The sequence below is a fragment of the Cervus canadensis genome, chromosome 1, assembly GCF_019320065.1.
Source record: "Cervus canadensis isolate Bull #8, Minnesota chromosome 1, ASM1932006v1, whole genome shotgun sequence".
In the NCBI taxonomy this organism is placed as follows: Eukaryota; Metazoa; Chordata; class Mammalia; order Artiodactyla; family Cervidae; genus Cervus; species Cervus canadensis.
Window position 1 is genome coordinate 41,124,853 of NC_057386.1, and position 23,423 is coordinate 41,148,275.

At 48.7% G+C, this 23,423-nt stretch overlaps 1 protein-coding gene across 5 annotated transcripts in view; it reads right to left on the reverse strand.

Moving 5' to 3' along the window:
• The window catches only part of KSR1 (kinase suppressor of ras 1), a 179,094-nt gene that overhangs the window by 72,187 nt on the left and 83,484 nt on the right, over positions 1-23,423 (reverse strand). For all 5 annotated transcript variants that reach the window (XM_043480197.1, XM_043480180.1, XM_043480188.1 and 2 more), the window contains exon 2: positions 16,992-17,132. In XM_043480197.1, coding sequence (XP_043336132.1) covers positions 16,992-17,132 — 141 coding nt within the window. The remainder of the gene's footprint in view (positions 1-16,991; positions 17,133-23,423) is intronic.

The window sequence follows — 23,423 nt, forward strand, 5'->3', positions numbered from 1 at the left end:
AGCAGAGATCCTCAACTCCCTGCTCTTGCCCACCCCAACCCCTGCCTACTTTGGTGACACACATTTTTCTTCTTTTTGAAAAGAAGAAGCAAACCCCACATTACCAGCTACAGCCAAACACCCAGGTTCTGAGCTGAGCTCTAAGACCCACCCAGGGCTGTGGCACGTTGATTCTCACCCAGCTTCTTGACACATTGCCTCTTTTCACAACCAGTCCAATCATCAAATAACAACTCCTTGTACCACAGCCACTTGTGAAGTGGCCTGGGCACAATTGCTTCCTTGTGAAGGAAAGTGGAGTTCAGGAAGATTAGGTTACTCACCTAAGACACAGCAAGCAAGTAATGGAGCCTGGGTTGGACCCTGATCCGTGTACCTCCAAATCTAGCACACACAGTCTTTACACGGCTTGGCCTCCTCTTATCAGGTTGACCAGAAGCACTGAGGCAGGGCTGGGCCTGCCCATATAACTCTGGTTTCCTAAGCTCCCAGAGGAAGAAGCTGGCTCAAAACAAGTGTGTGCCCTGTTCAAACCAAAAGCACAATTGGGCCCCAAACCGTTCACCAGGAGAACGGGGAAAAATCTATTTCAGTAAGATCCCAATGGGTCCCCACCAGCCACTTCACTGTAAAAAAGAAAGCGAATGAAATGCTATGAAATGGAAGGCACATTCTACCCCAATATGCTCGTTTTTCCTGATGTGTTCTATAAGACGGCAAAGCGAGGACCTGGGGCCCAGCCAAACACACTCCCTTCCAGGCTCTCATGGAAAGGCCACTTGATCCCAGACCCCAGTGCCTACCTCGCCACCCTTCGGCCCGGGCTGGTCCAGGCTCCGGGCCTCGCGCAGCACCACGGGAGGCGGGGTCCCTGAGCCCCGCGTAGCCTTGGCCGGCACCCAGCTCCACAGGCAGTGCATGACGAGGGGCCCGAGCCCAGGGTCCCCGGCAGCCCCGGCCCCTGGTGTGCTGTCCCAGGGAAGGACAAGGTAGGGAGAAGAGTTTCTGTTTTCATGACTGTAGTGAACAGTCACTGCAGCCAAAAATAGTCTGTGCCCGGGCGCTGGGGAGTCAGCACATAGCTCCCGGAGCAGGTGCTGGGTGTAAGACACGCAGGTTCCAGCCAGCCTCGCTGCAGGGGGCCGGGTGTCGGGCAGGGGGCCAGGCACCTAGGGTACCTAGGATACCAGCCGCAGACAGAGAGGTGTTCCCTGCCTCCCGGCCCTCCTCCAAAGATTCAGACTTGAGCCAACAAGGAGCATGATCATCCCCCCTCTTCCAGTGAATCATCTGGGGAACCCCCACCCCTGCATGAACTCCAACTGCTCCCACTGCCTCTGCGGTTCTCACAGATCTGGGGCTGGGTGGTTTAGACACCCGTGGGAAGAGCTACCAGCTATCAAAACTCAGAACTGTATGCCAAAAAGGATGCACTTGACTATGTGTAGATGGGGGAAAAAAGGTCTAAAGTTATATGGTTGGCAAACAGTGGCTGGTGGGGTTGTGGGGGGATTTTTTTTTTCTTTTTTGGGCTTCTGTGTGTCTTCAAATTTTCTTATGATAAACATGTGTCATTAGATTTACAAAACGTTACTTTTAAAATGAAGTTTTTAAAAAGAAGAGATGTTCAGGACCACAGAGGAAATATACAACATGGGCCTATCCATGAGAATATAAAGTGTGTGTGTTGTGTGTCTGTGTGTGTGTTGTGACCTTGGCTTTTGAGCCAGACTTCCCGGAAATGAATCCTGGCTCCTCCACTTACCGTCTAAGTGACCTGGGATAAGTGACACTGTCAGTTTCTCTGTCTCTGTCATATGGAAGTGTCAGTCACTCAGTTCTGTCCAACTCTTTGCGACCCAATGGACTGTATAGCCCACCAGGCTCCTCTGTCCATGGGATTTCCCAGCCACGAATACTGGAGTGGATTGTCATTCCCTTCTCCAGAAGATCTCTCTGAGCCAGGGATTGAACCCGGGTCTCCCGCACTGCAGGCAGATTCTTTACCATCTGAGCCACCAGGGAAGCCTCTCTCTATCCTACTTTGGGGATAAAAGCATTGCCTCTTGCTACAGACTAAACACATGTTCTCCCCAAAATTAATATGTGGAAACCTAATCCCAGTGTGACAGTATCAGCAGGGTCTTTGAGACGTCATGAGTGTGCAGCCCTCAGTTTGGGATTAGTGCCCTTATAAAAAACACCGGAGAGCTGCCTGGTTCCTCCCATCATGCGAAGACACAGCAGAAAATGGTCATCTATGAACCAGGAAGTGGATCCTCACCAGACACCGTATCTACTGGCACCTTGATCTTGGACTTCCTGGTCACCAGAATGGTGAGAAATAAATTTCTGTTGTTTATAAGCTGCCCAGCCCACTCTATGTTATTTTTGTTACAGCAGCCAGAATGGAATTAAAGACATCTCCCCAGAAGGTTACTGGGAGAACTGAAAGAGACTCTCCACATAAAGCTCACAGCTCAGTGCCAGGCACACTGGCAACACTTGCTAAACAATCATAGTATAAATTCACGAATAGATGACATTAAAAAAGAAAAGAAAGATCAACCAACAAAGAAGGCCAACTGGAAGGAAATGTATCAAAATGTTTCCAGCATTTCCTCTTGGTTGTAAGATTATGATATAAACCGTCAATAAACAGTAGTATTGTTTTCTTTAATTTCTACACTTTTCATACTTTGAAAAGGAATATTTGTGTAAATTATTGGCTATTAAGAAAAAAACAAAAAACACCCTGAAAAGCCAAGAACCAATCATTACCTCTGTGTAGGGTTACAGAGGACCCATTTTCTTTGCTTTTGTATACTTTCTAAAATAAATACTTTTTGTTTTCACAGTGAAGAAAATGAGGTGTTATTAAAAATAAAAACTGGGACTTCCCTGGTAACGGAGCAACTAAGCATGTGTGCCACAACTACTGAAGCCCACATGCTTGGAGCCTGGACTCCAAAACAAGAGAGGCCACTGCAATGAGAAGCTCTCACACCCCGGTGAGGTGTAGCCCCCACTCACTGCAACTAGAGGAAGCCCACACAAAGGGATGAAGGCCAGCACAGCCAAAAATAAATATTAATTTTTTAAAAACTGAGGAATAGGCTCACCTATTACATCCTAGATATAAGATCTCTGAGGACCCCCTGCCAGGGTCTAGGTCTTTGATGACCCATCTCTGAGCCTGAGGCACTTCATCTCCTATACCAACAAAGGAGTTCTGCTCACTGTTGGGAAAAGCTGGCACAATGACACCCCGAGACACCCCCAGGGGAAAGCCAGGTGACCCAGCTCCATGGAGAGCCCTGGTGAGGGTGAGGGCGAGGAGCTGCAGTAGCAACAGTTGGGAGTGAGTGCGTGCTTGTGCATGCTTCTTCTGTCAGCAGGGTAGTCTTTCCTCCAAGACACATTTTCCAAGTGCAGATGGCCTTGATCCTTCAGCTCACCATCTTTCGGCCAAAGGGCTGAACCTATGGCCTAATTTTGGCCAATGGGAGTTCTCTGTCTTACAAGCTCTGTGATTGGTTCTGATGTGAGCACATGACTAAAGCCAAGCCAATCAGAGCCTTCCCTGGGATTTTTCACCCACAGTTCTAGGGTAAGAAGCTCTTAATAGGCAATACTGCTAACTCTGCTGAAAAAAAGTGAGGCATAGGTCCTGGTGCCTTTCAAGCCTGCCACGTGGAGTGGGCCTGTCTGAGAAGTGTGCTCTAAAGGCATCATCTGGGCTTCTGCATCCAGACTTCCCTGGACTTTTATTACCTAAGCTGATAAAAGACTGTTTTCTTTAAGCCAACTTGTATTGGAACTTGGCTACAGAAAAGTTTTAACTAGTTGTAGGAGAACATAATAGCTTTTACTTAGTAAGGGTTTACTATGTGCCCTGGTACCATGTCATTCTCCACTTATTTATCCATCCATCCATCCACCCATAATCAACAGACAACTACTGTATAGCAAGGGTGGGCCAGGCACCTTACTCAGCACAGAGGATACAGCAGCGAACAAAATATATAGTCTCTTTCCTTAGGGAGCTTATATTCTATCAAGAAACAATAAAAAAAACAAATTCAAAAATAACTAAAATACGTAATCGAGATTGATGAATAAGTGCCAAAAGGAAATAGCATACTGAGACAGTGGTGGCTATGGGAGTGGGGGGCGTGTGCATCTAATTTTAGACGGGATAGCTTCTCTGAAGAGCTGACTTCTAAGCTCCCATCAGAGGACGAGAAGGTGCTAGCCATGACAGTGTAGAAACTTCCAGACAGAGGAAACAGAATACACAGAGGCCCCGGGCTACGACAGGAAACAACCTGACCTGTCCTAACATGAGGGGAAGGGTGAGAAGGGGCAGGAGGAGACACAGAAGGAGGCAGATGCCAATACTCCAGAGCCTTGAAGGTCATGGTGAGGGGTCTGGATTGTATGCTGAGTGCAACAAGACACCAGTGAAGCACCGTACTCCGAAAAGTGAGGGGGTCAGATTGAGGCTTTAAGAAGAATCACGTGGGAATTCCCTGATGGTCCAGTGGTTAAGACTCCGCCTTCCAATGCAAAGGACATAGGTTTGATCCCTGGTTGGGGAACTAAGATCTCAAATGCCACAGGGAAACTAAGCCCTCAAGATGCAACACAACTCAAGGTGGTGAGCCCGTGTACCCCAACTAGAGAGAAGCCTGAGCTCTGCAGTGAAGAGCATGCATGTTCCAGACCCAACACAGCCGAATAATAAATAAACAAATATTTTAAAAAGAAGACAAAGGTCCGTATAGTCAAAGCTATGGTTTTTCCAGTAGTCGTGTATGGATATGAGAGTTGGATCATAAAGAAGGCTGAGCCTCAAAGAAGTAACGCTTTCGAATTGTGGTGCTGGAGAAGACTCTTGAGAGTCCCTTGGACAGCAAAGCGATCAAACCAGTCAATCCTAAAGGAAATCAACCCTGACTATTTATGGGAAGGACTGATGCTAAAGCTGAAGCTCTAATACTTTGGCCAACTGATGCAAAGAGTCGACTCACTGGAAAAAGACCTCGATGCTGGGAAAGATTGAAGGCAAAAGTAGAAGTGGATGAGACAGATAAATAGCATCACCGACTCAATGGACATGAATTTGAGCAAACTCCGGGAGATAGTGAAGGACAGAGGAGCCTGGCGTGTTGCAGTCCATGGGGTCACAAAGAATCAGACATGACTTAGTGACTGAACAACAACAACAAAAAGACGACAAAGAAAAATCACTCTTGCCTCGCGAACAATGAAAGGGAAGGAAGGGCAAGACTGATACAAACAGCAATGCAGGTGTTAATGCACAAGTCCAGGAAGTAGCTAGGACTAGGGAGGTGGCCATGGTGAAAAAGAGACATAGATGGATTGGGGATATATATTTGGAAATAGAGCTAGTAGGATTTGCTAGTCAACTGAATGTCAAGGTGGAGGAAGCAGAAGGAATCAGAAATGACTCCTCAGTTTCTAGTTAGAGCAGCCGACAGACTAGTAACAGGCTCAGAAAGGTAAGATCCAAGATTACACCATTGGCAAGTGGCAAAGTGAAGCTTGTGTCTGCCTCCCAGCACCACGGCTAGGCTGTCTAATTCCAGGGGTCATGCCCTTAAGCAATCTTGCTTTCTAATCTTGCTGCCTGCTCAAAGGCACAGAGCTGGAAGCAGGAGCCACTGAAACTTACATGCTGATTTTTTTTTTTTTAAAGGAAGAGCAATGAGAGAAGAGACTTTTTCTTTAAGATAATTAGAACAGTGTGGTATTGACACCAGAATTTCCCATTATCTAGCTGGGCAGATCTGTTCCAGAGCAATCTTGCCTTGGAGGCAGTCCCCAGAGAAGGAAGGCCGACAGCTCAGGAGCCAGTGGCCCCAGAGGAAGCGACAGGCACACGGTCTTGCTCAAGTCTGCCTGTTGCCGATGGAAACCAAGAGCAGTTCAGGAACCCCAGGCCTCAGCAGCCCCCAAAGACCTCCCCCGAGACCCCTGCAACTCAACTTTCACTAGCTCAGATCAGAGAGTTCCTGAGACTGAAGAGACCAAAACTCTTGGATAATCTCATCTTCAGTCATTCATTGAGAACACTTCCTACATGCCAGGCACTGGAGACAGAGCAATGAACAAGAGACCAGGTCCCTACAAACATGGTACTGCCAGTCTCGTCGGGGTTTTTTTTTTGTTTTTTGTTTTTTGTTTTGACTTGGCAGCCCAGAAATCTAAAAGATTGAGGAAATGGGCTCACTGTAAAAACTGCCCAACCAATATGGGCTGAGCAGAGCAGTCATCTCATGATTTTTCAGATATCCAGGAACCAGGAGTACCTCCTCACTCAAAGCTTAAAAGAGGGCACTTTGGCTCACGATCAGAGAAATAAATCACTTCATCCATGGGAGAGGGTGATGTCTGCAAGTCTTGTAAGGACAGGAACTCATGGGCAGTGCCTAGAACAGGACCTGACTCACAACAGGAGGTAAGTGTGTGTTCACTGGGTGAGCGCATGCGTGGACCAACAGGCGAAAACATGAGCAGGCATCCTCTGCCCTGCATCCTGCCATGTTTCATCCTTTCCTCCCTGGGGACCCATCACCGTGGTTATTTGGAAATGAGTACATCCCACCACCCTGTAAGCCCCTCAGGGCAGACTGCACTTTGTTCATCAAGGAATCCCCTGTAGTAATGAATCTGGGTACCTGCCACAAGGTAAGTGATCATCAGATGTCGAACAGGCAACTGGAAAGGAGAGAAAGAAGGAGATTGAGGAAAGGAAGAACCATAGAGGGATGAAAGAAGAGAAAGGAAGAGTGGGGAAGGGGAGAAAGGGAGGCTGGCAAAAAAGAGAAAAGAAAGAGACTGAGAGAGAGGAAGAGGGTAGGGGGGAGCAGGAAGGGGAGTGGAGACGGAGGAAGACTGGAAGAAATAAAGATCAATTCAACCACGCAACTACATACAGTAGTCCCCCCAGGCTGGGCTATTCTGGGTCAGACGTCAGAGGACAAAGATCTGTCAGGGGAAGGAAGCCAGGCTTTGGAGTCACAAGAATGTGAGTTTGAATCCTGACTCGGTTATCCGCCTGCTGTGTGACGCTAACATGTCACTCAACGTCTCTGAGCCTCAGTTTGCCCAGCTATAAAGTAGGGATCCTAGTGTTTCCCCCAACCCCCATCCCAGGGATTAAAGGGGCTGGTGTCTATAAAATGCTCCCTTACAGTTTGCCCTCTTCCTTCTAAATCTGGCTTCAGGTCTTCTCCTGACTGGCTGGGTGATGCCCACAGGCCAGTCCGCTGGCCAAGGCTCCACTTGCCAGCCATGCTGAGCTGGTACCGAGATCAGTGCTCTAGATCTCAACTCTCCTGTATGGAGGCAGCCCTGGGCCCGTAGGACCGACAGCCGGCCCAGATCCCTGCCGGCGGCCGGGTGAGGGTGTGGGCCACATTCCAAGGATGCTCCCAGATGCCAAGGCAGTCAGGATGGCGGGGACTCGGGCTTCCAGAGGGAGAGGGTAGGGACGGGAAGGGGGCGGGAGGAGAGGCTAGGAGCGAGTGTGGCAGGATTCACGTCTATTAAAGCTGAACCCAGGAGTCAAATACCCACTCACTCTTCTGGTTTAACCTTCCACAGCCTCCCGCTCCACACGGCCTACCTCCTGGGGCCCAGGGAGCTGCAGCCACTCCCAGCCAGTGGGAAGCCAAGATGGTAGCAGAAGTCAGGCAGCTTTCTTCTCCATCCCCAAGAGAAGACCTGACTTTACACACGGGGATACAAGGAAAGAGGGAAGAGAAACCTGCCCAGCGGGAGATACCACATAAACCCCTTACCGGACCCGCCTGCATCTTCAATTCTGAACACGCCACCAGCAAGAGCTTATTCAAGGAGCCTGTGGACCGTGGCTGCAGCCCTGGAATCCAGCCTCTGCATCCCCCACGCTCCCTGCTAGCACTGGTCCCAGCCAGCGCTTGCCACTTCCTTTAACAACTTCCAACAGGGAAATTGCCAAAGGGGGAAAAAAAAATGGCTCCATGCCAGCAGGCTGTGAAATCACTTCCCCAGCTGCAGCCAGAACATGAAGCTGTGATCTGTCGTTTTTAACCTGTAGATGAGGAAGAGGGTGGGAGGAGGGCGGAAATAATCACAGCGTGTGACTCTAGATGCCCAGAGAAGGGCCCCTGCCTCTACTCTCACTCGCCTGCCCACTCCCTCATCTTAACGACCCCCAACCATCCAGATCTGCTCAGGGCGGGCACTCCTACTCCTCACCAGTCAGGGGCACAATCTCACCTTCCACCCATCCCCCTGATGAACCCAGCCTTCTCACTAGGAGGAGTTCTGTGTGTGTGTATCAGTCGCTCAGTTGTGTCTGACTCTTTGCAACCCCATGGACTACAGCCCACCAGGCTCCTCTGTCCATGGGATTCTCCCGGCAAGAATTCCAGAATGGGTGGCCATGCCCTCCTCCAGGGGATCTTCCCGACCCAGGGATCGAACCCACGTCTCCCTCATTGTGGGCAGATTTTTTACCATCTGAGCCACCAGGGAAACCCAACTACCAAGGAAGTCCAGGAGATCTACTTGTCTTCGAACAACCCTAAAGTTCTCTCTCTTCCTCTCTCACATATACACCCTTCCATGATCTCCAGGTAAAAACCCCAACCCTTACATTCCACTCATGGAGGTTCCCATGAACAAACCCTGTTTCCTCACTGATTCCTTCCAGATCTTTGCAAATTCTTCCTGGCAAGGACAGCACAGCTCTGTCAACCCCAAGATCTTTGCAGTTTCTGTTCCCTTCCTGACAGTCTAGCTGCCCGCTAGCACCCACGGTGAGTTTGCCCACCGGCTCCCATGGGCCCCAGGCTGGCTTCCATCCGAGCACTCAGTATTGGCTGTTGACCATGCCTCTCCCCAGCCTGGGAGCTCCTGGCCCTGGGGAGAGAGCGATCAGAGTCCCGGCTACCAGCACAGAACCCAGACCCGCACTGCCGCATCACAGCAACAGCCAAGTAGCTATTTACATGAAAATCTAACATGACGGGGCTTCCCTGGTGGCTCAGACAGTAAAGAATCTGCCTACAATGCGGGAGATTCAGGTTCGATCCCTGGGTCAGGAAGATTCCCCGGAGAAGGGAATGGCAACCCACTCCAGTATTCTTGCCCGGAGAATTCCATGGACAGAGGAGCTGGCGGGCTACAGTCCATGGGGTGGCAAAAAACAGACATGACTGAGCGACTTACATACATACCGACATGATAGAATAAAATTTAAATTACAGTTTCTCAATTGCACTATACATATTTCAAGTGCTCCCTGGCCACGTGTGGCTGGTGGTTACCACGGTACATAGGGCAGAATAGAATGCTTTTAGCATCCCAGAAAGTTCTGTTGGATGGCGTCACTCTGGACAAAGGTGTGATGGTTGGGTGAATAGATGACGGCCTCTCCAGAGCTGCCTGTCTTCAGCATCTGAGGAGAAGGGGTCAGGGTTCACACAGGTCAGAAGGGCCCGCAGCAGGCTCTGGAGCCGGAGAGGGCTGGGGTGTGTCCCTGGTGGGAAAAGAAGGGAGAGTGCAGAGTCCCTTCGTCCACACCAGGACCCCAGAGGAGCCACACTGCCCTGCGGCCACTTCCATGTCCAGACCCTCTCTTCATCCAGCAGAAAGGCGTTCTTTCCTGGAGACTGTATAACCACAAACTGGTGACCGCAATCTTAAAGACAAAGCTGAAATGATGTTCAGATAACTCTAGAAGGACAAACGGCTTCCCAGGTGGCAGTAATGGAAAAGAACCTGTCTGCCAATGCAGGAGACCTAAGAGATGTGGGTTCAGTCCCTGAATAAGGAAGAGTCCCCTGGAGGAGGGCAGGGCAACCCACTCCATAGTCTTGCCTGGAGAATCCCATGGACAGAGGAGCCTGGCGGGCTGTGGTCCATAGGCAAAGAGTTGGACACGCTGAAGTGACTAAGCACACATCCATGGAGAGGAAGCCCGGGAAGGAGATTTTGAAAAGGAAGGAGGAGGTTATACATAGACACAGGGCTACACTCACATACAATGCAGGTATTTTTCTGAGAGAAAAATCAGAGGCCCCGTCACGAAGCCATGAAGGGTCAGGATCAGCAGAGAACCCCAAGAGACTGATGAGGCAAGTCCCATCACACAAAAACCATTCCCAGAGGCCTCACGGAGCAGTCCTGGCAAAATCGTCTTGAGGGTGTTGACTGCAGCAGTGCACCCCCATAGTTCAGCATAAGGAAATGCCAGACTTCCTGGATTTGGATCCTTTCTCCAAAACACTGAACAGAAAAAAGACAGAGACCCCGTTTTCAAGTCTGGCACCCCCAGCCTGCATCCCACTGTGACTTTTGCTCATTCCTCAGTCACTTTTCACCAGCAAATATCTGCCAGGGCTTCTTGCATGCCAGGCCCCACGCTGCCTGGCACACAGCTTCTACTGGGCACAAGCTGATACCTTCTGGAGGGCTCCAACATAGCCATTCCTGAGATATTGAGGAGAAACCCAACCTCTTCCTATTCCATTGCTAAAGAAGAATGAAGCGGGCTTCCCTGGCAGCTCAGTGGCAAAGAATCCGCCTGCAAATGCAGGAGACAGGGGTTTGATCCCTGGTCTGGGAAGATCCCACATGCGCTGGAGGAACTAGACCCATTCACCACAATTACTGAACCTGTGCTTGAGAGCCCAGGAGCCGCAACTGCTGAGCCCACGTGCTGCAACTGCTGAAGCCCGTGCGCCCTCCAGCCCGTGTCCCACAAGTGAAGCCACCTCAGTGAGAAGCACTGAGAAAGTCTGCACCTAGAGAAAGCCTGCAAGACCCAGCACAGCCAAATAAGTAAATAAATAATTTTAAAAGAAAGAAGAATGAGGTGGGCTTGCCTGGACCAACACAGAGATGAAATTCAAACTAAAAACCTCAGGATGATACTATTCTATGATCCCATTTTAGCATCTTATGTATTTTTTTTTTAAAAAGAGGGAAACAAATTTGTATGTGAATAAAAACAATGTGGTGAGACTTCCCTGGTGGTCCAGTGGCTAAGACTCAGCACTTCTAAAGCAAGGGGTCCAAGTTCAATCTAGATCCCGCATGCCACAACTAAATGAATACATTTTTAAAGAAAACAACACGGTACCCTGGATTGGAACCTAGAACAGGAAGAGGACAGTAATGGAAAAACTGGTGAAATCCAAATAGAATCTGGAGTAATTAGTAGTGATAATCTGGAGTAATTAGTAGTCATAAACCAATGCCATGTTCTGAGTTTTCACAAATGTACCCTGGTAATATATGATGTTAATGACAGGGGATGATGGGTGAGGGGTGCAGATGGGAACTCTGCACTGACTCTGCAACTTTCCTGTAAATCTAAAACTATTCCAAAATAAAACATTTATTTAGGAAAATAAACAGTGGTTTCACTGACATTCAGAAGTCAAAGGATTCTGTCTCTGAGGTCAGCTGTGGAAAGGGGCATGGCTTTCATGCCATTTGGAACTTTAGTTTCTGAAATGTGCACCTGCCTATCTAGGTGGTGCATCACTTTCTCAGCAAAGGTCCGAATAGTCAAAGCTATCGTTTCTCCAGTAGTCATGTATGGATGTGAGAGATGGACCATAAAGAAGGCTGAGTATCAAAGAACTGATGCTTTCAAACTATGGTGTTGGAGAAGACTCTTAAGTGGGACAGCAAGGAGATCAAACCAGTCCATCCCAAAGGAAATCAACCCTGAATATTCATTGGAAGGACTGATGCTGAAGCTGAAGCTACAATCCTTTGGCCATCTGATGCAAAGAACTGATTCCTTTGAAAAGACCCTGATGCTGGGAAAGATTGAAGGCAGGAGGAGAAGGGGGTGACAGAGGATGAGATGGTTGGATGGCAACATTGACTCAAAGGATACGAGTTTGAGCAAGCTCCGGGAGATGGCGAAGGGCAGGAAGGCCTGGCATGCTGTAGTCCATGGGGTTGCAAAGAGTCAGACAAGACTAAGCGACTGAACAACAACCTATTCTAGAACCAATTCTGGCTGAAAGCCCACAGGATACATCAGGGCCTAGCAGAGTGGAGTGGGAGCCAGTCAGAATCCATACAATTGGTGGAGTTAAGAAACATAGGAGTAACAGCCATTAAAAAGAATGAAATAATGCCATTTGCAGCAACATAGATGGACCTAGAGAGCATCATACTGGGTGAAGTAAGTCAGATGGACAAGGAGAAATATCAGAAATATTGTATGACATCCCTTGTATGTGAAATCTAAAATGAAATGACACAAATGAACTTACTTACAAAACAGAAAGAGACTTAAAGACTTAGAAAATGAACTTATAGTTGCTGGCTAGAAGGGATAGTTAGGGAGTTTGGGATGGCCATGTACACACTGCTATATTTAAAACGGATAACCAACAAGGACCTACTATATAGCCTGGATGGGAGGGCAGTTTGGAGGAAGAATGGATACATGTATATATATGGCTGAATCCCTTCACTTTTCACCTGAAACTATCACAACAATGACAGTTGGCTATACCCCAGTACAAAATAAAAAAATTCAAAAGAAAAAGAGAAAGAAATATAAGAATGATCTTTTGCTCATCAGGGAAGATTGCATGGAGGAGGTAACAATGGATCTGACACTAGAATGATGTCCATGGGATAAGCCTAGGAAAGAGCACTCCAGGGAGCAAGGGAATGGGTGCAAAAGTCAGACCAGAGGGAGTGAAGGGCAGGGTTAGTGAGATGAGGTCAGAGACAGGCAGAGGTCAAAGTGTGTGAGGCATCTGGTGTTTATTCGGAAAGAAATGGGAAGCCCTGGAAAATGACGTGGTCCAATTTACATGTCTTCATGCTGTGTGGAAAATGGAATGAAGCAGGTCAATGATAAAGTAGGGAGACAGGGAAACAGTTCTGGGGCTGCTGCAGGAGCTCGGGTGAGAGGATGGGCGCCTGGACCGTGATGCAGGCCAGGGAGGTGGAGGGGGTGAGGGGACACAGGAGGTGCACGCGTCTCCAGTATATCTAGAAGCAAAACACCGAGCAACCGGAGACACTCCTGCTGTCTCTCCCCAACCCCACCACCCGCACACAGCTCTCTGCTCAGACTCTGTCCCAGTGCCCTCCACCAGGGAGCATCCTGACTCCCAAACACACCTGGCTCTTGGGCTCTCCAGCCTGCCCAAACCTGCACACAAATGAGCTCTCCCCTCGTTTACACCCCGCTTTGACTATCACAGATGACTTTGTTTTTTGTTTGTTTTTAAAAAATATTTATTTGGCTGTACCAGGCCTTAGTTGCAGCATGTGGGGTCTTTTTTAGTTGCATCATGTGGGATCTAGTTCCCCAACCAGGGATCGAACCCTGGGTCCCCTGCATTGGGAGCACAGAGTCTTAGCCACTGGACCACCAGGCAAGTCCTCATGTGATTCAAATACCACTTAACTGAGGATCCACGACACCTCTGGGCCCGGCTGGGGGACCCCTGTCCCGGCTGCCACCAGAGGGCTCCCCAGAGGCCAAAAAGCTCCTGTAGCCAGCCTCCAGGGTCCTGGCTTCTGCCCTGGGCACAGCTGGCTCCTCTCTCGAAGACTGACGTGGGTGAGGCTGGGTCTCCAGCATATTTCACATCTCTGCAGATCTGAGGGAAATCCCTGGAGGAGCTAAGCCATCTGCCAAAGACATCTTAAGCCCAAGAAAGGAAGTTAGAAGGCACAGTTTGGAGTCCAGCAGCCCCGGGTCTGACCCTCAAGTCTGCCCCTGTTACCAGTTCAGGGACCCTCATAGACTAACTCGGCCACTCTGAACCTGGTGATCCTCATCATCAAGTAGGGATGATGCTGATGAGATCCTGGGCAAGTCACTGCTCATGTGTGGCCCCAGCATCTTCAAGGTAGGCTACAGACATGAGTCTGGTGGGCTACAGTCCATGGGGTCACAAAGAGTCAGACACAACTGAGCGACTAAGCTCCTGGTGGCTACCTTGGTGGCTCAGATGGTAAAGAATCTGCCTGCAATGCATGAGACCCAGGGTCAATAACTGGGTCGGGAAGAATGCAAGGAATGCAAGGATTCTTTAATATCTGCAAATCAATCAATGTAATACACCACATTAACAAATTGAAAGATAAAAACCATATGATTATCTCAATAGATGCAGGAAAAGCCTTTGACAAAATTCAACATCCATTTATGATTAAAACTCTCCACGAAAGCAGGAATAGGAAGGAACAACCTCAAACATAATAAAAAGCTATTATATGATAAAACCCACACAGCCACAGAGCAATACAACCAACATCAAAAAATAGAGTAGAAAAAATTGAAAAAGCAATTACACCCTAAAAATCAAAGGCAAGGGACAAGGTGCCCACTTTCACCACTACATTCAACTGTAGTTCTTGGACGTTGTTGGCCACAGCAATCAGAGCAGAAAAAGAAGTAAAAGAATCCAGATAGGAAAAGAAGAAGTGAAACTCTGGCTGTTTGCAGATGACATGATCCTCTACATAGAAAACCCTAAAGACTCTACCAGAAAATTACTAGAGCTAATCAACAAATATAGTAAAGTTGCAGGATATAAAATTAACACACAGAAATCCCTTGCATTCCTGTACACTAACAATGAGAAAACAGAAAGAGAAATAAGGAAACAATACCATTCACCATTGCGACAAAAAGAATAAAATACTTAGGAGTATATCTACCTAAAGAAACAAAAGACCTATACATAGAAAACTATAAAACACTGATGAAAGAAATCAAAGAGGACACAAACAGATGGAGAAATATACCATGTTCATGGATTGGAAGAATCAATATTGTCAAAATGGCTATACTACCCAAAGCAGTCTACAGATTCAACGCAATCCCTATCAAGCTACCAACGGTATTTTTCACAGAACTAGAACAAATAATTTCACAATTTGTATGGAAATACAAAAAACCTTGAATAGCCAAAGCAATCTTGAGAAAGAAGAATGGAACTGGAGGAATCAATCTGCCTGACTTCAGACTATACTACAAAGCCACAGTCATCAAGACAGTATGGTACTGGCACAAAGACAGAAATATAGATCAATGGAACAGAATAAAAAGCCCAGAGATAAATCCACGAACCTATGGACACCTTATCTTCAACAAAGGAGGCAAGAATATACAATGGAAAAAAGAAAACCTCTTTAACAAGTGGTGCTGGGAAAACTGGTCAACCATTTGTAAAAGAATGAAACTAGAACACTTTCTAACACCATACACAAAAATAAACTCAAAATGGATTAAAGATCTGCCAGCTTCTTAAAAGTGGATGTATGTCACAACTATGAGGGCCGCTGGGGCCAGGGCCAGGGCTGGGAGCGTGTAAGGTGCTAGAAGTGCCCTTGTGGGTACCCCGCATTCACCCCCATCTTCTCCCACCCACAACAGGAACTTCTTAAGTTCAAGTCACTTCCTGTCCAAGGAATCTCTCTTAGTGAAAATTCTTAAATATACAAGCAGCTTCATAAATAATATTAACCACCATGTCTTAAACAATAGTCAACAACTGGAATTAACCTCTGCCTGGTAAACGATAGCACATATACTCAGACATTATGAAGCTCCTGAAAGGGGTGGGAGGCGGTTACCAAGTGTGAAAATACAAGGAAAACATGCTGGTTAGCATGTCCAATGATAAGAGTAAAATATAAAATTGTTTATTCAGGATGGCTTAAATCAGTGTTGCCCTAGAGAAGTATAATGCAAGCCACATACTTAAATTTTAACTTTTGAGTAGCCACATTTTAAAAAGTAAATATATATGAAATAAATTTTGAAAAAAAAATATATGAAATTATTTATTTTATTTAGCTTCATATAACCAAAATAGCATCTCAACAGATTAAATATTAAGTTATTAATATTTTATTTTTTCTGGATCACGTCTTCAGAATTCAGCACATCTTTGAATTTATGTCTTTGAAATCATAACACATCTCAGTGTGGACTTGCCACATTCCAAGAACATAATATTAGCTACCTTACTAGACAGCACAGGTCTAACCCATCTAGAGATTTTTTTTTTTTAAGACTTAAGTATTAGGGTAAAAAAAAAAAAGGCTGGAAGGAACTATCAAAATCTTAATGATCACAGATTTTTCTCTGAGTGGTGGTAATATGTATGTGATTTTCCCCCCTTCTTCTGTTTTCCAAAGTGTCTAAATAAAATGAATTCGTATTACTTTTGCAACAATAGCAAAGTGTGTCTTTAATTTTAGAAGAGAAATGAGGTATTTAAAAGACCTGCCTGGGTGAACCACACCTGTCAAGCACTGATTTATTGATACCCCATGAGAGCTGCCCCTGACCTCTGACCTTCTCCTTGCATACTGGTTGATTACTTTAGTGGGTAGGTGGGTGGGTAGGTTGGATGGGTGGGAAAAGAGAACAAAGGAAGGAAAAGTATTATTACTGGAGTTACAGGAGAAAACTAAACTCAGATCCTTGCTTCTAAATTCCAAAACAATCATTTATCAGCTTTATGATTTTAAACGGGCTATTTGACCCATCCATGCTTCAATTTGTTCAAGTATAAAATGGTGTTTTAATTTTCTCAAGTATTAAACGGCAATCATGATAGTAACTCCTTCAGAGGGCTTTTTGGGAATGAAGTGAGATTATTTATACAGAGTATTCAACACAGTGCCTGTTGCGCAGCCAGTGTTTCCAGAAACGCTGACTGTTGTCCTCACGACGAGCCTGTGAGTGGTGGGGTCAGGCTGTCTGGCTCATGGAGTGATGACACCCAGGACGCAGGCCAGAGCCACGTGTGCCCTGGGTCCCTCCTGCTGCCGCCGTCCCCTCCACGTCCCACTCCTGCCCCATCAGTCGCAGCCGCTGTGGAGCCGGCGCTCAGGCTTGTGTGTGGTCCCTTCGCTCGACTCCCTGCCCACATCCCACCCGAAGACCCCGTCCCCACGGCATAGCCCCGTACCTGCACCACCTCCGGCCTCACGTTGAAGGTGTACAGCCAGTCGCTGAAGCGAGGGTAGCTGTCGAGCTCCGAGGTCCTCTCGCCCGGGGCCACGCTCAGCTTGCACTGACACTGCTTGCAGATGTACCGGAGCAGCTTCGCCTGCGGGGAGCCCAGGACAGAAAAGCAGGTTCACTCGGGGCAGGTGGACGTGATACTGGGAGCTCTGGCACACACGAGCCATGAGATGAGGACAGGGGCTTGCCAGGTGCCCCCTCTGCTACCATTCAAAGAGGGAGAAGCAGGAAACTGAGGAGGCAGGAGAGGAGGAGGGTCTGGGAGAGCCAGCAGGGAAACCTAGAGAACCACGCCCCACCCTCTGTCCCACCCAAGGCTGGCTACCACACCACCCTCCCCACCTCCCACCAAGGACCACGCTCTTCAGAACGTAGAAGAGAGAACAGGGTCCCACGGAGGAAGGGCTTCCTGCTTGGGGGAAGGGGAGGGGTAATGGGAGTCAGCGATGGATGATGTGAAAAATGCAGGGGCGTGGGGAAGATGAGTAACCTCCCACTTAGGAGGCTTCCAGCCAAGAATCAGATTACCCGGGCTAGGACCCGAGGGCTCAGACACACCCGAGCCCTGTGACCTGGGACACAACAGCCCGCCCGCAGGAAAGTCTCAGTTTCCTGCTCCAGAAAATGGGGGTAATAATAGAACCTCCCTCTCAGGGAGGCTGAGAAGAAATGAAGCCCTCAGTATGAGTGCCCAGCCCACAGCATACACAGCCTGAGGGCCGGCCAGGCCGGTGGGCTGTGGCTCCACTGGCCAAGGTCCCTGACTGGGACCAGAAGGCTTTCAAGACCCATTCCCTGAAATGCCTGCAAACGTCAGACACGTGAATCTATGCGTTTTCCTGGCAAAGCCTGTCCACGGGTTTCAAGAGTCTCAAAACGCTAAAGCTTCAAATAATATAAGAGTAAATACTGGTATTCTGCTTGACAAACGCTGGGCCGACCGCCCCACACTGGGCTGAGAAATGAGGAGCAGCAAGACCTTCAGGGCAGAGAGCAGCCGGGACTGAAGAGGGAGTGGACTCCAACAGAGCGAAATGAGCGATAACCCAAAGAGGGCAGGCTCCACTGAGTCTCAGCGACCCGGGGACCCCCGAGAGCTGCCGAGATGGTGGTTTGGGAGCTTCCCCTCAAGACAAGCACTATCTTCAAAGTCTTGCATGAAGGAACCCTGCCCTTGGGAGCCACTTCCCAGTACCTGCTGCCCCCTCGAGAGTTTTTGCTGTTGTTAATTCATTCCTTGTTTTTTCATCTGTAAATGTCTCAGGGTATCCAACTCTTTGAGACCCTATGGACCCTAGCCCACCAGGCTCCTCTGTCCAAGGGATTCTCCAGGCAAGAATACCAGAATGGAGGGCTGTGCCCTCCTCCAGGGGATCTTCCCAACCCAGGGATCAAATTCATGTTTCCTATGTCTCCTGCATTGGCAGGCGGGTTCTTTTCACTAGCGCCACCTGGGGAGTCCTTCTCCAAGTGTGACCAGAGGCCATTCCAAGTTCAGGACCTCAGCTTTCTTTTCCAGCCTCATCTCCATTCCACCCTACCCCTGACCCACCCAGTCCTCCAGGTCAGCACTCACCTAGGAGCTGTTTCTCAAATGTTAATACTTTCTGTATGTCTATACTCCTGGGCCTCTGCTCAAATGTCTGTAGTGGCTGGAAGTCCTTCTCTCTTCTGGTCAAGACCCCCTGGGCCAATTAGAATCCTCCCCCTTCTCCCCTCCATAGTGCCCTGTCCACACTTCTCTGGAAGCCGCTATCACAGGCCTCATGTTCAAGCTTCTAACCAGGTCTCCCCCTACAGATGTGAGCTCCCGGGGCAGTGAACACAGCACAGATTTCAGAGTTGAACAGAATCTGGATTCAATACTGGAACTCCAACTGAAAATCTTAATTTATCCACTTAAAAAAAGAACTGTAATATATAGTAGAACTACATGTAACTTTGTTCTGTATTTTGCAATGTCTTATAACATAAATGTGTTATCAGACTTTGATAATTTAATGTGTTATGTAAATGTTATCATACTTTCATAATTAAAAAAAAAAAAGAATCTGATTCAGATCTAATTTCTGTCATTTAACTGTGTGACCTTAGGGAAGTTCATTAATTTTCCTGAGTCTTGGTTCTCTCATCTGTACAACAGCAAGGATGATTCCAGCTCATAGTCGGCTGGGAGGATTGAACTATAGTATAGAAACTCCCCCCCAAAACTAGATTAGTCCCCCATTATTATACATCAGGGCAGGAACTATGCCCACCTCACTGGACTGTCCCCACAAGCCTACTACTGCACCTGGCACACAACATGTGCTCAAAGATGCCTGAGAAAGAAAGGAGGGAAGGAAATACAGGGGCCTCATCCCCACATTAAACGGTTTCTCACAGCCTGCCCTCCACTCCAAACTGCTCTCAAACCACAGCGTCAAATTGCTGACCAAAGACAGGGCAATAAATCAATTAACTGTGCAAAGTCAAAACCATTCTCTTCCGCCTGAAGCAACGAGGTCGGGCTGCTGACATTGACATCAGCAGCAAAGAGGTCTATCCGTCCCCAGCCTGAATGCTTCAAGGGCCACACCCCTCGGAGCTGATGAATAACCTGTTCATTGTGCTAAGACTTCAGCCAACACAGGGCAACATCAAGATCAGCCAACCTGGCCTTGGCAATGAGCCAGGATCTGGGGGCTTCTCTCATTCAGCCCCATCACCAAGTCCAGCCCTTTTCAGCCTGCAGACCCTCAGCCCTTGTCCCTTTGCCAGGAAGGCTCTTCCCAGTGACCCCTCAGACTGCACAACTCAGCTTAGATATCCATCCCGCCAGAAAGACTCCCCCAAGCCCTTTAGCCCTCCTCCTCACAGCCCCAGCCCTTCTCCTACAACAGGTCACAGCCCCAGCCCTTGTCCTCTACCAGATCACACATTTAGTGTTTGGCCTGTCTGCTTCCTTCTTTAGATGGGAAAATCCCTGAGGCCAGGTGCCTGGTCTATGTTCTTGATCACCTGATTACCACTGTGTCCCCAGGAGCCAGCATAGCACCTGGCGCGGTCTGCTATGGTAAAACCTTTGTTGAATGAATGAACAACTGAATACACATTACATTCTGTAGCCCCAACAGGCACTCATATTTACTAAAATGAGAGTCGAAAACAAACGTCAGTTGGGCAAGAGATGGCTCAGGAGAGTCTCAAAAATCAGGGTGAGTTCCCCTGAAGCGGAGTGAGCGGTTTCTTTTTTTAAAGGCTGCCAGAGATCCTCACTCAGAGAAGGCAATGGCACCCCACTCCAGTACTCTTGCCTGGAAAATCCCATGGACGGAGGAGCCTGGTAGGCTGCAGTCCATGAGGTTGCTAAGAGTCGGACACGACTGAGCAACTTCACTTTCACTTTTCACTTTCAGGCATTGGAGGAGGAAATGGCAACCCACTCCAGTATTCTTGCCTGGAGAATCCCAGGGACGGGGGAGCCTGGGGGGCTGCCATCTATGGGGTCGCACAGAGTTGGATACGACTGAAGTGACTTAGCAGCAGCAGCAGCAGCAGAGATCCTCACTAGTCTTCCCAGGTGGTTCAGACGGTAAAGAATCTGCCTGCGATGTGGGAGACACAGGTTTGATCCCTTGGTTGGGAAGATCCCCTGGAGAAGGGAATGGTAATCCACTCCAGTATTCTTGCCTGAAGAATCCCATGGACAGAGAAGCCTGGCGGGCTACAATCCATGGGGTTGCAAAGAGTCGGACACAACTGAGCAATTAACACTTTCATTATTTTTCAGAGTTCCTGTCAAAAGGCAGCCCAGAGTGACTAGTGGGTAGGACCCAGCAGAACTTAAAGGAATTCTTCACTGTACCCAGTTGACAATCCATAGCCCTGGCTGGCCGTGAAGACCAGGAAGGAAAATGAGTCATGGCCTGGGGGCGGGGGGGGGGGGGGGGGGGCGGGCGGGGGGCGGGGATGGCGGTTGGTGTCCTGAAGCTTATAAAGACGAAACAACACCTGCAGATTTGTGTTCTGCTGGAGGAGATGTCTGGCGTGCTGCGCGCAGTGCCTACCCAAGCAAAATAAGACTGCTCTCACTTTTTGGAAAGTTGGTCACAGTTGTAGAACCACCCAGGGGTTACTTTCCCAGACAAACCACAGCGGGCCGGCCAGCCTAGCCAGCCCAGCCCCACGGACCTCCACCAGGGCCTTTCATGGGTAGCATCATTTTCTCTTAACCACAAAACCGCAAGATAGAAATTCTCCAGGAGGGAAGAACACCTGGGGTTTCAGCAATGGGACCCAGCGGCGAGAGGGAGAGTCATCAGCACTCTGGCCACAGGGGAGGACCCGAGGCTGGAATGAAAGTCTTCGTCCACCTCTGAGACTCTTTCACTTCATGAGCGTTCATTCTGCCCCTGCTCTGAGGCTCAGTCAGACTTACAGAAGGAGCAGAAGAGCATCAGGTGGGCCCACAAACAGCCGCTGGGTATCAGCGAGACATGATGCATGGCAAGTGTTCGCTAAGTGTCCAAGGCTCAAAGATCTTGGCTCTGGTTCCAGTTCTGACATGTAAGATCAAGGCTCTTGGGGAAATCTCCCTTAGCTCAGCTTCAATCTTACCATAAAATGGTATTGTTTTAGAGAAGCTGGAGTCAAAATAACTATATGTGAAAGTGCTTGGAACAACACCACCAACAAAAACACAAGCTCCAGAAGGTTTCCAGCAGTTACACCAACCACACCCAAGACGTAGTTTAGCTCCGAGGAAGAGCTCCAACTCTCGGGACACAGAGAACTGGCCTCCAAGCCCCTCACCATCACCCTCCCTCAGCAGTGAACACAGATGTAACCTGTCAGCCTCAGCTTCCCCACCTATAAAATGGGTTTGATTTCCCTCAAAGGGCTATTGTGAAGATTTACATGAGAAAATCCAGATGTAAAACGTTCGGCAAAGTGACAGGCCCTCTCAGAGTCCCAGGACGTGCCATCTCAAGCAGGGCAGGTGGGTCAGTCTATAAGGACAGAGGTGACAGATATAAGTGGGCAATGAACCCCAGCACAGGCAGAGAGACACATCAGACTCCCACGGACAACAGTGAGTTCTCTCAATTATGCAGATCACCTCAACACTCAACAGCAACGCCAGTAGTAATAATAATCGTATCTATCTATTTTTTCTCTGTGTGTGCAGCTTGTAAAAATCCCGGTTCCCTGACCAAGGATCAAAGCCGCACCCCCTGCATTGGCAGCTTTGAGTCTTAACCACTGGACTGCCAGGCAAGTCTCTCTCTCCTATTTACTTAGTACATTCTCCTCTTCTCTCCCTGGGTTCTCAATGAAAATTGCAGGAGGTAAGCACAGTGTCCCAACCTTCACACAACCCCAAAGCCCCTAAACATAGCATTTTCCCACAGAATAGCTCTGTATAACCAAAAAGGTCACAATCCATTCAGACTCTTGATGGGAGACAAGAAGAGCGACGTCAAGATGTGGGTGCTGGGCAGCCTACCTGGCTCACTCAGATCCAGTCATGTCCACACCATCCCAGGCAGTGAGTCCTCTGAATAAAAGCCACAGACTGCCCTACACTCTCCACACTCTCCAGCCACGATGGGCCACTGCCTTGGGTCCTCTGTGCAAGAACCTACCCTCTGGGCTACACCTAATCCCTGCTCTGAAATCATTAAAACCAACTACCACCCTGCCTGATGCCAGGGGGCTTCCCCTTTCAAGGAGACCCCATTATGCTTTGCAGAGTGAAGCGAGGCCCCTGCAGGCCCCTGCCCACCTCCACCCCTTCCCCCAGCTCACCCAGCCCTCCAGTCAGCAGGCACAGTTCACGGACCAGCCTCCAGCTCACCCAAACCTACGGGACCCTGACTCCTTCCTCCAGGTGGGCTGCACGAAACATTCTTAAGAGGACGTCCATGGCAGTCTTTGCTAGTGCCATACGCCTGTGCTTTCATGCCTGCTAAGGCGCTTCAGTTATATCCGACTCTTTGTGACCCCCATGGATCTCAGCCCTCCAGATTCCTCTGTCCATGGGATTCTCCAGGCAAGAATACTGGAGTGGGTTGCCATGCCCTCCTCCAGAGGATCTTCCTGACCCAGGGATCGAACTCATGTCTCTTATGTCTCCTGCAACTGGCAGGCGGGTTCTTTACCAACTAGCTCCAGCTGGGAATCCCAGGTCCCTGTCTAGCCCATCCCAAACTTCAGGAAGTCGCCAAAGCTCTCAGGACTTATTCCATCCTTCCCCGGACGGTCCCTGAAGCTGTGGTTCCTTCCTGGGCACCAGCCAGGTCTGCCAGGGCCTCGGGCGGCTCCTCTTACTTCTCCCATCTCCTCCCCGAAACTGGAGTGCGCTTCTGGGGACCCCCGGCCAACCCCGCCAGCT